General features: G+C 44.4%; 1 protein-coding gene across 3 annotated transcripts in view; it reads left to right on the top strand.

Moving 5' to 3' along the window:
* Positions 1–18,168, top strand: part of LOC138983258 (uncharacterized) — a 137,982-nt gene that overhangs the window by 55,812 nt on the left and 64,002 nt on the right. For all 3 annotated transcript variants that reach the window (XM_070356690.1, XM_070356697.1, XM_070356704.1), the window contains exons 3-6: positions 4,795–4,837; positions 9,675–9,879; positions 13,873–13,982; positions 14,861–14,985. In XM_070356690.1, coding sequence (XP_070212791.1) covers positions 4,795–4,837; positions 9,675–9,879; positions 13,873–13,982; positions 14,861–14,985 — 483 coding nt within the window. The remainder of the gene's footprint in view (positions 1–4,794; positions 4,838–9,674; positions 9,880–13,872; positions 13,983–14,860; positions 14,986–18,168) is intronic.

Consider the following 18,168-nt stretch of genomic DNA (forward strand, 5'->3'; position numbering starts at 1 on the left):
TCTCATCAAAAGCCGTGTGGGTGTAAAACTCAAATTATCATATAACCCATATCTTGTCCTTAAGAGGCGAAATATTTAGCCTGTAGGACAGTAAGCATTCTCTCTTTCTTTTTATAAGTCAGTATGTGTTCCTCGGTTTGTAGCATGACAGGGGAGAGATGGGTTATATTTGGAGCAGAGAAGTTCTATTATCGGTGCGTATGTGATTTGACTTGTCAGGGATGAAGATGTGTATTTATTTAGTTCGAAACAATCATCCGCTGAAAAAAAGAGCTGAAACAGACATGCCCCGAATGCTCCAAAACCAAAAATCATAGAAACAAGCGCTTCGTAGAATCATTCAGGTTTAAAAAAATAAAAATAAACAGGCCAGGTTCCATATTAATATATTTTTCTCATTTGTTGATAGCTCTTTGAGTCACACGTCCACCCATTCACAGTTGGTTTCTATCTGGGACCTCAACATGACAACAGTGGTTTACAAGGGCTATAGCTCTGAGGCACTCTAGTCAACAACGTTTACAACCTCAGCTCTACCAGAGAGCCTGCATACTATGCGGATTTGTGACTTTACTTCCACCACACCATTCCCCAGGCGGATATAAAAAGATACTAACGCTACACCGAGACCCAACCGCAAGGCAACACATCCCTTGTTATAACCCCGGCCGCCCGGGACAATAAGAAGAGGTTCCTGTGGCCATTATTCCCAATGAGATTGGGTTACTGTAGCTTTCATCACTGACAGGGCCCTCCAATATTTGCCCTGACCTGCAGCACTTCATTCTGGGCCGCAAAGGCTGGAGGACGTTTATGCAGGGGAAAGGCAGGAGAGTGTTTCAGAAGGCTCTGTAATATTGGCTATGGATCCAGAGGGTCTAGTGAGAGGCAGGCAATTGATTGAGACGTACTCGAATTTTCGTTGGCGGTAGGCGTGAGGTTGAAGCCTGCTCCAAAGCTTTGTTATATGTCTAGCTTTTCTTGGAGTGTGCCGAATATGATTGTGATGACAAGAATTTCAAGTGAAATGGTGTTTTGGTCAATCATAGTCGACTTGCGTTTGTCAAACATATACATTCTTTTAATCCCTTCGCGTGTGTGTGTGTGTGTGTGTGTGTGTGTGTGTGTGTGTGTGTGTGTGTTTTTTGTGTGTGTGCGTGTGCGTGTGTATGCGTGTGTGTGTGTGCGTGTTTGCGTGCGTGCGTGCGTGTGCGTGTGTGTGTGTGTATGCGTGCGTGCGTGCGTGCGTGCGTGCGTGCGTGTCCGTACTCAATCGGAACTCTGCAAAATCCACAGTCCGATTAGTAGATTCCATAATTATGAAGTCAGATGCTTCATTTCCAAAGCAATCTTTCTCATAAGAAAACAACTTGGGAACCAACCCCGACGTCCAGAACACAATCTACACAAAGACAGACAGGAACCGGAAGTAGTTGTAGCGGAGGGTGTCGGGAAGGGAGCAGGCAGGCAGCGCCTCTTAGCGGCAGATATAAAGTGCCAATGAGATTTGTGGTGGGTTACGCTCCGTGACCACCCCACGAGCTCAGTGTCTCGACCCCCAGCTCCATCAACTTGTATTCCGAGCGGCGCCCCGCAGATGCTGCATGCTTGCTTCTCGCAGAATTCTCCTGCTATGTGGTGTAGTTTTAAAGGTACCTTTCTTTTCCGAGTTAACCATGTGCAGATGAGAATTTGAGCTTGAGATTATAAGATGTTGCTCAGAAATACTTGTGAAACTTCATGACAAGATGCTGTAAGCTTCTTGCAGCTCCTGCATTCGTCCAGTGCCGTGTAGTTCTAGGGATACTTTGTTTCTTCAAGTATGGATACATTATGATTTCCGTCATAGATTGTGAGACCAGAACCAGTCGGCTGAAGAAGAAGACAAACATGTAGTGTACAGGGTGACCCAAAATGAGTACTCACAACTGCTACCAATGTGAATGGATTGAGTTTATTTTTAACACACATCAACGTAAGATGATAACAATTAAGTTCTGAAAGTTGGAGTCATTTCGGTTTGGTGGTCCACATGTTAGCGACGTTGAAGGATATGCTCCAAATGTCCACCGCGTTGACGGAGACACTCTTGAATGCGCCGTACAAAATTGTCCACCTGACCTTAACCCCCCCCCCCCCCCCCCGATTTCTATTTGTTGGGTTATTTGAAAGACCACGTCTATGAGCATTGAGGACAACCCCCAGACAATCATGGACTTGAAAGCTGCAATAACAACAAAGATCAGGAGGATTCCAAGGGCAGAGTGTGTCCGCGTGGTGGACAATTTTGCACGGCGCATTCAACGCGGTGGACATTTGGAGCATATCCTTCAACGTCGCTAACATGTGGACCACCCAACCGAAATGACTCCAACTTTCAGAACTTAATTGTTAGCATCTTACGTTGATGTGTGTTAAAAATAAACTCAATCCATTCACATTTGTAGCAGTTGTGAGTATTTTTATGGGTTGCACTCATTTTGGGTCACCCTGTACTGTTAGCTGACCAACTGCTGCACCCTTCTTCGGCTCCCCGAGTCGTGCAGCCGCATCATCATCATCATCATCATCATCATCATCATCATCATCATCATCATCATCATCATCATCATCATCATCATCATCATCAATATTTCCTTCGTCTGTTTTGTATAAAATGTACACTTCAATAATACATTTTCAAAACGCATTGACCAAAGAAAAGTAGCCTATTGACCAGACAAGTAAGTTCGACCTGACTATACAGTTCTGTATATATATGCTAGAAGTTCCACACCAACTCAAAAACATCCCCTTACATTGCCTTCCTTCCTCCTCCTCCGCCTTCTCCTACTCCTCTTCCTCCTCCTCCTTCTCCTTCTCATGACTGTCATTAAGGGTGCCATGTGTGTGTCAAGTCCCCAGCACGCTCATCGTGCTATCGGTATGAGGGGTGATATGAAATTTGGCGCGGCAGGCCCTCGCTCAAGGAAATGTAGTTTTTGCATGAGAGAGTCGGGGGGCTATTGGCTCGGAAGGCATGAGAGAGGGAGCTAATAACCTGCGCGTGCAGGTTCTCATATTGTATTAGCCAGACAAGTCGCACGTGAACTTCATTTTTTTAGGGTGGGGGAGGGGGTTGGGGTGGGGAGAAGGGCTGAGGAAGGACGAGGGGAGGTTAGTATGAGATTTGGAAGGGTGAGGAGAAGGGAGGGTGGATGGACGAGGTTTTGGAAATAGTAAGTTATGGAATATAGGGTGTGTGTGTGGTGGGGGGTGGTTAGAGTGAAATAGAAGGTGTTTTGGGGTAATTTCTTGGAGATGGGGAGGGGGGGGAAGAGGAGAATGGAGGGACGATGTTGGGAAAGAGTGAGTTAGTTGATACAGGAAATTGAAGTGAATGTTCTTGAAAGTGGTATCTTTGCCAGCTGCTGTCAGAAGATCCTCTTTCCCTTTGACTGTATACAACATCTTGCTAGTTGTGCTTATGAGTTCTCAAGAGGTTTGTCCGTCTTGTTGCGCGTGAAGGCAAAGAAAACTAGTCGATGTGTGCCTGCTCTGTAATAATAATATAGTCCTTGTCAATGTTGTTGTTGTTGTTGTTATCGTTGTTGTGTTTACTGTATTTCTTCACGAGGAGATGATCAAAAGACAAAATAATGTATGTTGGCAGACCCAAGCCTTTTGGGAAGTGTTTGAGTATTAACTTTATGTCGTCGTTTTGGAAGTTAGACAGCATAAGAACGTAGCCATTTATGATCTTGACCCCACTCCCACAGCTAAACGTAGGCTACGTGATATGTCTGCTTGTATCTCCCAGAACAGTCCTCAAGCAACTGCATGAACACATTTTAATCAACACCATTACAGATCTGCCCAGACGTTCCCATGGAATAATATAAGACCGGTGTAACACGAGAACATTACTCCCACGAGATTTTTACTCCGGAGTAAAAATTTCGTACGAAAATGTTACTTCCTTTACGAAAAAAGTACTCCCCCATTACACGAGAAAATTACTTCCTACGACAGGTGAGTTACGAGTAAAAATGTCGTTCAAAAATGTTACTCCCCTGACGAATAAATATCGAATAAATTACTTCACCCTAACACGAGCAATTTAACTTTCCATGCCAGGTGTACAAAGTTTTTACTCCCTTGTCCCCTGTTAGTCTTGGTGGTGGAAGGGATGGAGGGAGGGTAGCGCGACATTCGTTTGCGCGAGATCCCATACTGGCATTATCCCTTCGCCCGCATCGCATTTTCGCGTACGAGATTTTTACTGGAAGTACAAAAAATGGGGAGTAAAAATTTCGTGGAGGGAGTAATTTTCTCGTGCCTTGGGGAGTTCTTTTCTCGTACGAAAAATGTACTCGGAGTAAGAATTTTGTACGAAATTTTTACTCCGGAGTAAATTTTTCGTGGAGTAAAAATGTCGTGTTACACCGGCGTTTTACTTGGTCACATATCTATCAATAGTGTACCTGCGTGCTCAGTAGAATTAAGTTCAGTTGTTGTTTCTTCTGCGTTAAATGTGCAAGTTTCAATTACAAAATTGATTCCGGAAAATATTCCCATTCTGCACACACACAGCAGCCGCTCCTAAAACTCATTTAGTTGATTTGTGCATGTTGAAGGATGCCCTCATCCCGCGTAAAGCCATGAGGAAGTCTGTGCCTTTAACCGTTAACATTGCTTTTAAGAACATTCAAACCCTACTGCTTTTTACTTTCGTTGTTTTCGTTTTGATTATTATAACTCTGTACATGTTGTTTCCGAAAATGAGTTGAAATACCTTTTTGTTTTCTTTTTCAGAATCCGGAGAGGTGTATGTCTGGGGAAATGGAAACAGCGGACAGTAAGTACAAACGCACGCACGCACGCACGCACGCACGCACGCACGCACGCACGCACGCACGCACCTACGCACGTACGCACGCACTCACGCACAAAAATAATACCAAGTCTACAAACTAACCAACAAATAAATCAAGAAGCACCCCCAAAAAATGTTGCTCCGACATTGAACACATCACTTAGGTGCGAATTGTGCGCTATTTTGTGTGTGTGTGTGTGTGTGTGTGTGTGTGTGTGTGTGTGTGTGTGTGTGCCGTGTGTGTGTGCGCGCCGTGCGTGCGTGCATGCGTGCGTGTGTGTGTGTATGTATGTGTGTGTGTGTGTGTGTGTGTGTGTGTGTGTGTGTGTGAGAGAGAGAGAGAGGAAGAGAGAGGGAGAGAGAGAGAGACGGAGAGAGAGAGAGACGGAGGAAGAGAGAGAGAGAGAGAGAGAGAGAGAGAGAGAGAGAGAGAGAGAGAGAGAGAGAGAGAGAGAGAGAGAGAGAGAGAGAGAGAGAGAGAGAGAGAGAGAGAGAGAGAGAGAGAGAGAGAGAGGGAGAGAGAGTAGAGAGAGATAATCTCAAGCAAGCCCTATTTACTTTTGGAAGACTAATTATGCACTCGATGGGGGAAAACTGGTACTTGTGAAAATTAGATATGACATTATTTGCGAGTGTCTTCTCTGAGGCAAACCATTTCACCAAGCCCTTAACCTTAAAAGATTCATAGCACACATTTTACCGTTCTCATTCTTCCTATCCACAAAGCCGAACGACGTTTTCTCATTAAGATTTTCAAATCTCAAATTTGATAATCCTTTTCAAAACTCGGGGCCCCACAAGAAAAGAAGGGTGAAGGGACAGGCCGGTGATTGGAATCAGTGATTTACACGCAGTGTGTGGACAAGCTTTGTTTGTCCCGCCATCACAACCACAGTTGTCGCCCTTAACTCCCCCCCCCCTCCCACCAGAGGGCAGATGGCGAGGGGAAAACAGTTGGGGTTTTCGACGCAATTTAGACGATAACATCTCGCGACAATGAGCGCCCATTGAGGAGACCATTTTCTGCGACCGTAACGTCAAAAGGCGATGAGTTTTGTGAAAACAAAGGAATTTAGAACGACTCTCCCTCTCATTTGTCAGTGAGGAAGCGCCGGTCCGCGCGAGACATCGCAATCCTCAATCGAACATGAATCCTGATCAAAGGCTAGTTTGTCAGGGCCAGGAAGAGCGACGATGTTTGTCTGGCCAAGCCGAGGCAGCGGCGACAGAACCACTGATACAAACGAAACATTGGTTTCCAAAAACCTCGGTGGGATGTGGGCTGATGGTGGCAGGGAGGTGGTGAAGATAGAGAGAGAGAGAGAGAGAGAGAGAGAGAGAGAGAGAGAGAGAGAGAGAGAGATAGAGATAGAGATAGAGATAGAGATAGAGATAGAGAGAGAGAGAGAGGGAGAGAGAGCGTTGGAGTTCAAACTTACACAGAAACAGGACCCTATAGTGACTGTCTGTCTAGGCGTTTTGTCGAACTAATCTTCCCAGATTAGCTCCCCTTGATGGTGGCGCTGTTATCTGCCCCTGGCGGAAGTGACGACAAGGCTCTGGGTGTCAAGTCGGGAGAGAGACTCATTAGCTGTATGTAAACAGGCATTAGTAGCAACCAAGCCATCGTCTGGCCGATGTGTGGCGATTACGATCGACCGGCAGATGAGACATCACTGGTAGTACTGGGAGGGGATTGGGGGATGGTCAATCAGAGGTCTTCATCACGATGTCTGGCCATGGTCAGCAACATCCAGTGATGTGTCCCCATCGTTGGACCTTAGCCAGATGACGGAAAAGACAGAGTGTGAATGTGACTTGGTGAAACAGCTATGCTTGCGTTATTTCACGCATAGAAACGTATTCGCTGATTTTACTGCTTATTCGCCCACCCCCCCTCCCCTTCCCTCCCCCCTCCCCCCACCGTTTGAAAGTTGTCTAAAATTACTCCTATAGAAGTACCCAGTTTGGTTTGGGATTTAACATAGACACATCGTATTCCAATCATATCTTAAATTGGTGTCTGAACAGGTTATTCATATTTTAGGCACTTTATGAACGTAGTCATCATAAAGTAGGATGATCCTTTTACAGTTTGTTTCTTTTGTGTCGTCCTACCCCTGTGCGCGGCAAAACTGTATAGATTCCGGATTTAATTTCACAAAGTCCAACGCATTTCGTCTGCAACACGTTTGTGTACCTGCCAGCACTGGAAATATATGACGGTGGGCTGAATTTGGTCTCCGACGCAGAGGATCTGGCCGGTTTTATTGTATTATACATGTGATTAGCACTTTTACGGAACATCTTTATGTAAAGCAATGCAAGTGCGTTTCATTCATGGAACCCAAATGTTCGATCCTTAGTGTGACTTCGTCAGGTTAAATTAACCAGAACATGTATCCAAGTTGGTGTCGTAAACGTTATTGGAGTAGAAATTGGTTGGAAAGGCAATGTTGATGGTAACTGTGCAGATTTAGCCAAATATCAAATCATTTTCATCAATCTTCCTTCGCGGAAAAGAAGAAAGGTATGATTGGTCAGAGGGATTTTTCTACTGGGTCAGCACTTATTTGTTCAACAGGCATTATTGTCTCCATTTGGTCTCAATTTTGTGTGTGAAGGTTTAGGATTGTCCCATCACATGCAATGCGTTTTTACAATAAGCAAAGTTATTGTTGTGAGATACGAACACAAACAAGATCTTGCAGTACTATCCACAATATCTCGTATTACAATTTAGTTATATCCTCCGTGTCGGAGAACAAGAGTCCCCATGACCAACAGAGGCCAACAGGCTTGTCCCTGCTCAGCTGAGACTGAGTGCTAGACAGTGAGGAGAAGGTCAATCCGAGAGGGCGTCCCCCAATCTCTCATCTGATGACTTCCCGATGCTCCGGGTTAACTGTGTAATATGCCGGTGTCGTCACCGGGTGAGCCCCGACACTCGTTAACCGCCATCTTGCTCGCCAGATTCCCATCATGCTCTCGGACCTTTTCTCGCCCCGGGGCCATTGCACATCGAACAACAATTTGCTGCGGACCGCTCCACGAGATTACGATGGCCATCGGGGTCTTGCTTCACGAGAATTGGGGGATTTTGTCTTCGCCTCCTAGAGTAGGCTACTGAAGAGTTTCGGGCGGTTTTTATGTTGCCCCGGGCTTTAACTTGGGATGGAACCTTTGGAACCCTTTTCTTTTTGTCCTGCTTTGACATCAGTGAAACAATTTTTTTTGTGTAGCGGAAGGATCTGCCCTCGGGAGCGTCAGGAGTCGTTGGGGGGCGAAGGAGGTTAGGCCTGCAGTAAATTGTTGACGTCGATAGGATGGCTTTTTCTGCCCCCGTAGGTTATTGCATTCGCTTTTAGCTCGCTGATGGAAACAAGCTTGTGAGTGGGAAATAACCTCCTGCAGTTTTTCTTTGTTGCGTTGAAGGCCACAGGGCTAAAATCAGGGCAACAAGTTATTACAGTGCACGTTCATAAAAGAGAGCAGGCGAGGAAAACCTAAGAAGAGAAAAACGTAGAATGCGTGTTTGGTGAGAAAGGGAAATGTGGAGGGCTGATACAGGTCAATAATCTCTAACAGAACTTTTTCGAGGCTTTTTAAGTTTTCAAGATTTATTGGAAATGTGGAACACCCGGAGGAAATAAAAAGAAAGCACGCCTTAACTATGTTCTTTCAGCGGTCATGATTGCGGATTACAAAATCAAGTGTAAAGGCGTACGTAGAATATACAGCTTCATATTAAGCTTTATTTGCATCTCTCTTTAATCTTCTGATTACTTTTCTGCCTCTCCACCAGCTTTCAATTACCCAGTTTTGACATCCCATATGTTGAATATTAACACAAAATAATAACCCTGCGTATCTGTATCTATCTTTATATCAGTGTTCTTCATTTGTTATATGTGACCCTCCACCACGGAATGAGTCGCATGTCACCTTTGCATGATTTTCATAGTTTAACATTTTCCTAATGAGTATTTTATGCTCTATCCAGTGGTGAAAACCGTTTTAGAAAAGAGCGAAAACTGTTTGAGTTATAAGCCTGTGACTAAGGTGACCCTCACACTGTTACCAGACACTCCCCGGACTTATATTAAGCCTAGCGCAGAACTGCACGAGGTGACATGCGACTCATTTCGTGGTGGAGGGTCACATTATTCCTATGTTAATATCTTTTAAGCATTTAGTTTTCAGGAGAGCAACAGTTACTCTTGTGTTCGACTTATAGTGTCCGAAACAACATAAACAATTTAATTTAACAGAACCAGGATCTTTTTATATTAAATAACCTCTAAATAACGGCAAATCCATTCATGTTTCATATGGCTGGCTGATAAAAACAAACCAAAACCGTTCTGCCGAAGAAACAACGTTGGCACAATACCGAATTTAATTCTGATTCGCGTGTTTACTTCAACCTATATATCTGACCTTATTGTCTGCGGATACTAATTTTGTTCTCCAATTTTGGAGAGAAAAAAACCCTCCAGTTGCATTCACAAACTCACATAGAGACCCAGACACACAGAATCCCTGGTTTAGTCTCTCTCTCTCTCTCTCTCTCTCTCTCTCTCTCTCTCTCTCTCTCTCTCTCTCTCTCTCTCTCTCTCTCTCTCTCTCTCTCTCTCTCTCTCTCTCTCTCTCTCTCTCTCTCTCTCTCTCTCTCTCTCTCTCTCTCTCTCTCTCTCTCTCTCTCTCTTTCTGTGTGTGTGGGACTTGTTGTAAGATGAAGCTTTCCCTAAAACCGTTAACCTTTTGTAATAAAGTTCTATATATTTATACCGACACACTTTTGTTCTTGCCTTACCAGGTTAGGTTGCGGGGATCAGCAGCCCCGATGGCAGCCCACGGCCATGACTCTGTCTATTCCCAAAGGGTCGAGGGTTCGAACCTGTGCCTGTGGGAGCCGCCACACCATGCTGCTACTGGACAACGGCCACGTGTACTCCGTCGGCAACAACTTCTACGCCCAGCTCGGCTACAACTTCAGAGAGAAGAACTATAAAGAGAACCAGGTGGGTATATACGTTTTGTTGTTAGGGCAACGTCACAAGAACTTGAAAATCCAGGGCGCTGTGAATATTGAGTAAGATTAACAAGTGAGTGACCATCACCAATAAAAAAAAGCCGGCAACGAGCAAATACAAAATAAGTTTTAAAAAAACCAAAAAAACACAGCAGAACAAGACAAAATAAAACAAGACAGAGCGAGAGAATTATAGAGAGAGGGAGGGAGGGACGGAGGGAGGGAGAGAGAGAGAGAGAGAGAGAGAGAGAGAGAGAGAGAGACACAGAGACACAGAGAGAGAGAGAGAGATATAGAGACAGAGAGAGAGACACAGAGAGAGACACAGAGAGAGACACAGAGAGCGAAAAAAGAAAGAGAGAGAGAGAGTGAGAGAGAGAGAGCGAAAAGAGAGAGAGAGAGAGAGAGAGAGAGAGAGAGACACACAGACTGACGGACAGACTGACGGACAGAGTGGTAACGCCGGAAAGAGACAGATAATCAGCATGACACAAAAGACAAAGAGGAGGTGGGGGTGTTGGAATAAAGCCCCTAGTACACTGTCTTCAACATCCAGAAACAACGCATTATTTTGAGAAAAAGCTGCAGGGTGGTGTTTTAGACAGAGCTTATATAATAAGAGGAAAAAAGTGGGAACACACGGGTGCTGACGTTTGGTGTCGGTAGTCGGCGACTCTCCCAAACCTATTTCAAAACTCGGAAAACTTTGCCGTCAATTTTTCAGAACTGTCGAAGTTTTGCATGGTAGGGGAAAGGAAACGCTAAATAGGGACTGTGGGGAAAAAATTGGAACTCCAAAAATGTAACCATTTCGGCAGACTTTTATTTTGTGGTAGTTGCTTTTTTATGCATAATTATTTGCAGCTGGAAAACAATCTTAAAACAACATCGCTAAATATTCTAAACGCTCATCCAGAAAAGGTGCAGGAGGATAGAGTTGGACAGCGCAATGGACGAATGAACTAATGCACTAAACATAAAGGAGAGAAATTGTGTTTAAGGCCTAAAAAAAAATAGGTGTGGTTACGGTAACCCGACCTACCCTATTTTTAGGGGCCGACCCTATAACTTTTTATTACATTTGTCAACAACAACAAAGAAGAAAAAAAGAAAACGAGTGCAGAAAACGCAATGAAAGCGAAAGCGCTCGAGTCGCACACTTATTTCCCTGTCAAGTAGGTTTAATTTGTACACATTAGAAAAAAAAGTTTTAAAAAAAAAGTGATTGCCTACCTTCCTACCCTATTTGTTTTGGCTATGTTACCGTAACCACACCTTTTTTTTTTTTGGCCTAACCGGGTAATGTAGAAAATTGTGTGTGGAGAATACGTCAGTATTTTCCTCAACGGAGTGTGCAAAATATTACAAGAGGAATGGAAGTGGGACACAGAATTACATACATTTAGAAACAAAGAGACAGAGCCAACGTTCCAGCATTCAGAATAAAAAAAACAAGAAAGGTATGTTGTTGGAACGTTTAATTATTGACAAATCAAAACGTTGCTTTTACGTTTGTGAAAGTAACATTTTGTTTTGTCAACAATTAAACGTTCCAGAAATACGTAACTAAATTCCAACTAAAGCATTGCCATTGACTAGCGCGAAGGAGGAATAGTTTGGAGGCGTGTTTATAAGTTCCTCGATGTATGGCACGTTAAGTTGATTTTTATCTTTTTTTCTGTCTTTCGTTCTTTCTTTCTTTCTTTCTTTCTTTCTTTATCTTTTTGTTTTGCACAATGAAGTGATGCGAAGATATGTCCAGAAGACCGAAACAGGATCAGAAGCAATCAGTGTTTGAAAAAGGAATGAATAAACAAATACACAAACTTTCGACAGCATTTAGAGTTCATATGGGATACAGAAGTAACTCCGTTTATATAACAACAAAAATGACAACAACAAAAACGGTGTGTTATCATAGCTATTTGATTTGGAAAAAATTTTCAGAAAATACAAGAGGACACGAAATACTTAGAATAAAACACAGAAAACAGAAAGTAGAAGTAGAAGGAAGCACCAAATAAATAAATCAAGACAGGCTAGAAAACAATGGCAAAATACTCGAGAGAAGTAGGCTCTACGATATTTTACAATGGATGATGTCAGATCAGATGATAAGTCAATGTATGAAAATCACAAAGTACCGTAAATATTTTGCACGACCGATTGAAACAAGCAGGACACTGACATGTCCAGAAAAATTCGGGAGAGAGCAGCAAAATATTCCGCGCGAGACAGAGAAATGAATGAATGGATTCGCCGTGTGTCTGACCCTGTGTTATCATCATTGGCACTGATCGATGGCCAAGGGCCGTAACCTTGTCCCCTTGCAGAGCGAATAGATTACCTCCCTTACACTGCTTCACGTCCAAGTGCGATGCGGCCGAGCTTGAATTGAGCTTGGTTCTCAGTGAGTGAGAGATAGGGAGGGGGGAGAGAGCGAGAGAGAGAGAGAGCGAGAGAGAGAGGGGGGGGGGGAGAGAGAGAGAGAGAGAGAGAGAGAGAGAGAGCGCGCGCGCAATAGAACAAACCGTGTTTTGTTATCCTTTTAAAGACGTATGGAGTCCTGAAGATAAGCCTGTAAACATACTCATTCCATCTGCAAGCAACTTTCCGGCTTGGAACTAAATTATCACTTGAAACATTCCCCAACGCTTCACTAGCATCATAATGTGTGTGGTGTATGTGTGTGTGTCTGTGTGTTTGTCTGTGTGTGTCTGTGTCTGTGTGTGTCTGTATCAGTCTGTGTGTGTGTGTGTGTGTGTGTGTAGGTGCGTGCGTGCGTGCGTGCGTGCTTGCATGCGTGCGTGCGTGTGTGTGTGTGTGTGTCTGTCGTGTGTGTTCGTGCGTGTGTGTGTGTGTGTGATGACGTGTCTGTGTTTGTCACGTTGCGTGTGTGTGTTAGTGTGTGAATGGTGGCTAATATTCTTCACGCTGGCCTAGTCACGGAGTACAGAAGAAGAATACAGAGAAGGGCAATTTTGTCTGACACCGCGTAACTTCTGGCCACTGTACGGAATACATGATTTCACACACCGCCTGCCGCCATAGTCGAGTATCGATTGCTTTTCTTGCTTTGAATTGTGGCATAGTTAGTCTGGGAGTCGGAGGTGTCTCAAAAGAATCTATAGTCAATGTGAGTTTGTTGTTCTATCGTTGAGTCTTTGAGGACACCTGCAATTTCTGTGTTCACTTCGTTCAATAGAATTTAAAAAAATTGTCTATTTTGTCTGGGTCTTAAATGTTTCATGATAATAAAGCTTTCCAACGAGAGAGAGAGAGAGAGAGAGAGAGAGAGAGAGAGAGAGAGAGAGAGAGAGAGAGAGAGAGAGAGAGAGAGAGAGAGAGAGGGAGGGAGAGGGAGAGAGAGAGGGTGAGCGTGTCGTCTACGTCCGGTAGAGAAACGGGGGGAAAACCACAAACGGAAGTTTAAACAAAATATTTAAAGAAAGAAAGAACGAGAGAAAGAAAGAAACCATAAAAGTAGATTAAAATTTAAATTCAAAACAAGAAATTCGAACGATTGCTTCCTGACGACGTTTCTCAGCCATCAACCCCGATGACGATACACGTTGACATCAACATTATTGCTGAACTTAGGGATTGTGTTCAGATTGTTTGTTTAGTGGTAGGTTGATCCTCGAAAAATGTTGGCAATTTTCAGCAGTACTTAATGTCACCTCTCCACCAATTGAAAAAAGCGCTGCGCTGTAGTTGTGCCGAGACTGATGACGGCAAATATTTCTACGATTTGAAATACGTCAGTTTTGGCGGTTTACCCATTGCCTGCCAACGTCAAACGACATCCTTGCTGTCATCAAAATCCTGATGGCAAGAAAAATGGAGGATAGCAGTAACTGATGCCACTGGGACGGCGACAATGATGCGGAAGAAGCCAACAGTACCAGTGTTGGTTATACTGTACTTATTAGTAATGTTGACGAGATCGACTACCACTTGAACTCTTTGTGATATATTTCAGATTCGCCCTCAGTTTCTGGAGTTTTTGAGACATCGCCAGGTCCGGCAAGTGGCGTGTGGCGACAAACACTCCGTGTTTCTCTTTGACCAGGGGGCAGTGGCTGTCGTGGGGTGAGTAACAGATTTAAATAGTACTTGATGCTCTACTGGCTGACAGTCCTCAGTAGACCAACCCGCCCGGTCGCACGCATTCATAAACGCATGCGTGCCGTCATTGACATCGTTGTTGTCGTCATCGCTGCCGTTGTAGTTCTCCTCCTCTTCATTCTAGTTCTAATCAAAGATCATCTTCGAAGCAGTCGAATATGCTTGTTTTAATCTTCATTATCACCAACTGGTCAAGGATGAAGTATTTACGATGCCACCTTCACCCTCCCACTCCCCCTTTAACTCCCGCCCCCCCCCCCTCCCCTCCCCCATCCCCTCTCGGCACTTAGCCTACTTCTATACAAAACACTTTAGCCCTTGGAAAATAGATACGATTCTTTCATGTTGAAACCCCTTCCCCCTACACACATACAGACATACAGACAGACAGACAGACAGCTAGTCAAACAGACAGACAGACAGACTGACAAAAAGACAACAAGACAAACAGACCAAACACACACACACACGCACACACAAATACACACACGCACACGCACACTGACACACACAAACTGACACGCGCACCCTCAACCTCAACCCCACATCGACACTCCCGCACTACCACACCCCCTTGAACACACACACACTCACACACACACACATCACACACACACTCACTCACACTCACACACACACTGACACACACACTGACTCACACACACACACACCACATACACACACACACTCACACACACCACACACACTCACACACACACACCACACACACACACTCACAGACACACACCACACACAGACACACACACCACACACACACCGACACACACACACACTCACACACACACACACACCACACACACATGTTTTCCCCCTGTTCGCAGGAACAACGCTCACGGACAGATCGGAGATGGGAGCCGCGGTGAGTCAGCGGTACCAAAAGCTGTGGATATGGAACAGACTGTGATCTACATAACATGCGGCCCCAACCATAACCTGGCTATTACGGGTAAGGAGACAGTAAACGCAGTGAAAAAATAAAGAATGTTAAACAAGTAAATCCGAGCCTCTTTCTCTGCTCAAAGTCACTGTTTTTGGTAATAAATCGAGTCATTGCTTCTGGTAATAAATACACACACACACACACACACACGCACACACACACATGCGAACGTCCGCGCGCGCGCATGTGTGTTTGAGAGAGAGAGAGAGAGAGAGAGAGAGAGAGAGAGAGAGAGAGAGAGAGAGAGAGAGACAGAGAGAGAGAGACAGAGAGAGAGCCTCGGAGAGAGAGAGAGACAGAGAGAGAGACAGAGAGAGACAGAGAGAGAGAGAGAGAGAGACAAAGAGAGAGATATGTCCGCTTCCTCCCCGACCCCCGACCCGTCCCCACCCAACACATTCTCCACCTTGAACTTTTTCTTTCCTCTCACCTTTCTTTTTCTCCCTCCATCGACGCTCGTGCAATTAGCGAACGCGTCGCAATCGATCACAGGTAGCAGTCGGCAGACACCGCCGTAATGACAGCGCACCTCTCCAGAGGTTGTTCCAGAACACCTTCACGACACATCGGCCTCTCCAGAGGTGCTTAACAGGGCAGCTCGAGTTGTTGTTCCTGCCGCTCTTTTGCACCTGCGCCACTTAGCAAGATCAGTCGAGTGACATTTGCCTCCCCTTGTCTTGTCTCCCTTGAGGAAAATCTTGTCAGTAGTGGAAGTCCTGCCTGGTGCTGTTGTTGTCTGGTTTCTGTAGTTGCCAGGTCTTTTATTCATCTCGATTCGTCTTGTATTAAACGTTATTGTTTGTATAGATAAGTTGATGTAGGTGTTTGTTCTTGAAATCAAAATAAATCATTATTAGCGAACGATCCATTCACAAAATGGCCAAACGTGTCTTTGTAAATAAGTTGATGTCGGTGTTGTTCTTGAAATAACAAAAATCGGAATTAGAAACCGATTCAATCACAAAGTATACAGCCATGTCTCTGTGCAAATACGAAGGAGACCAGACCTGGATTAATTGCAAGGACAACACCTAACGTTTATCCATTGGGGACAACCACAACTGTTTGACCATTGAAGACAACTATTAAATTAGTCGTGGGCTTGTTGCTTGCTAAAATGAAATAATTTTGTTTTGTGGTAAGCATATAGGCCTAATGAACGGATAAAACGCTGTTTAAACCAAACATTACTTTAAAAGGGCTTGCAGTGCCAGTCTGAGATTTCTGTGTTGCAACTACATCTACCAGGCGCATGCTTTTTTGCGTGTTTGTTGTCGAGAAAAGCATTGTTGCTATCTTTGTCCACACCTTTGCCCATTTAATACAAATAGAGAGAGAACACTATTTAAACCTCTCGTTTGGGGATCTGTGCGGCAGGTACATCATCTTCCAGGAACTTGCTTTCTTCAGGTGCTTGACGAATAGAGCATTTTTGATGTCTTTGTCCACCAGAGCCCCCTGTTGTCCAGAAACTGAAGGGAATCTTGTAGTTATTTCCGAGTGGTTATGATCAAGGTTTCTTCCTGCAGAAGCCATCACTGTCTGAAGTGGATGTGTGCACATCTTTGTTTTCTTTCAGAACATGTCACTGTCAGCTTTCTGTCCATGCTTTTGACGACAATGTGATGGTTTAGTACGCTGACAATCAGCTGTGTTCAGTGGGAGTATTTTTGCACTTATATGCACTTACGGGAGTCCCTTTCTTGAATGGATAAATATATAAAAAGAGACCCTAAAGGGAAAGATAAACGATAAACCAAATAAGCAATAAAAGGTTGAATGGCAAGAGAAGGAGAGAGAGAGAGAGAGAGAGAGAGAGAGAGAGAGAGAGAGAGAGAGAGAGAGAGAGAGAGAGAGAGAGAGAGAGAGAGAGAGAGAGAGAGAGAGAGAGAGAGAGAGAGAGAAAGAGAGAGTCTGTCTCGTCGTTCGTCGCGGTGTCGATCCAAAATGCTTCTCAACGGTTATTGCGTTTACATGCGGCCGGGGAGGAGGGAGGGGGAAGGGTGGGGGGGGGGGATTTGTCAATTAATTCCTTATTTCAAATAAAAGTAGCGACAAAAAGCGCAAACTAATAAAAAAAAGTAGATCGATGTTGGTTGTGTGTATCGGGATCAAAAGTTGTGCTCTGTCCCAGATAGGAACAAACAGAGAGAGAGAGAGAGAGAGAGAGAGAGAGAGAGAGAGAGAGAGAGAGAGAGAGAGAGAGAGAGAGAGAGAGAGAGAGAGAGAGATAGATAGATAGGGTGCGTGGAGAGAGAAGAGAGAGTGAGAGAGAGAGAGGGATAGAAAGAGGGGGGAGAGAGAGAGAGGGAGAGAGAGAACTTCTCGAGAGAGAGAGAGAGGGAGAGACACACACACACACACACACACACACACACACACACACACACACACACACACACACAGAAAGAGAGAGACAGATCAAGTAACAAAGATCAAAAGTGTCGCCGTTGTCCGTTGAAAGGTTTGAACTTGTTGACCCAGGGTTAAGAGAACGGGGAATAGAATGTAAGTACAATTGATGGAATGGCCGGGTTTGTTTGCCGCCTCGGCTTTGTAACAAGATATTTCCATCATACCCCTTTCACACACATACCCTCAGGAGTCGTACACCGTTTAATTTCTCTGTCTTTTTCATCCTTTTGCTGTTTGTACAATTGGATTTTTTGGAACCTGCCATCAAGTGTATAGGAGCTCTTTTCCTCAGGATAAACGACAAACCAGTAAATAATCTGTTTGGCCCCGCTGCCGCTGACTTATGAGCCGGGCGTTTCAGCTATTTCACATACATGGGAAGCGCTCGTGCAATATGTTTCATCTGGATGACTTCTTTGTTTTTAAGCGTAGAAGCCGCATATTGTACTTGGTTGTTGTTCTGTATTCAGTTAACATATAAACATTCAAAACCCATTTCTAGCTGATTATAGCTGCGCTAGACACTTAGCAAAAAATAAAACCAGATATTTGAGCAACTCATCCATACTTATGTTGGGCCTGCGAGAACTTAAACGGTTCTGGAGAATGGAATCTCTACTTTGTGGTAAATTCAAAGAGATATAATTCCAGGTATGTGTTAACGTCGTAGCCGCTACACAACCGCGCGCTATTTTTGCGATAGCCTACCTGATCTGTGTAACCTTTGATTGGCCGCAGAGACCGAGATGGCAAATGTCAATAATCATTTAATTT

Source organism: Littorina saxatilis, linkage group LG1 (genome assembly GCF_037325665.1).
Source record: "Littorina saxatilis isolate snail1 linkage group LG1, US_GU_Lsax_2.0, whole genome shotgun sequence".
Classification (NCBI taxonomy): Eukaryota; Metazoa; Mollusca; class Gastropoda; order Littorinimorpha; family Littorinidae; genus Littorina; species Littorina saxatilis.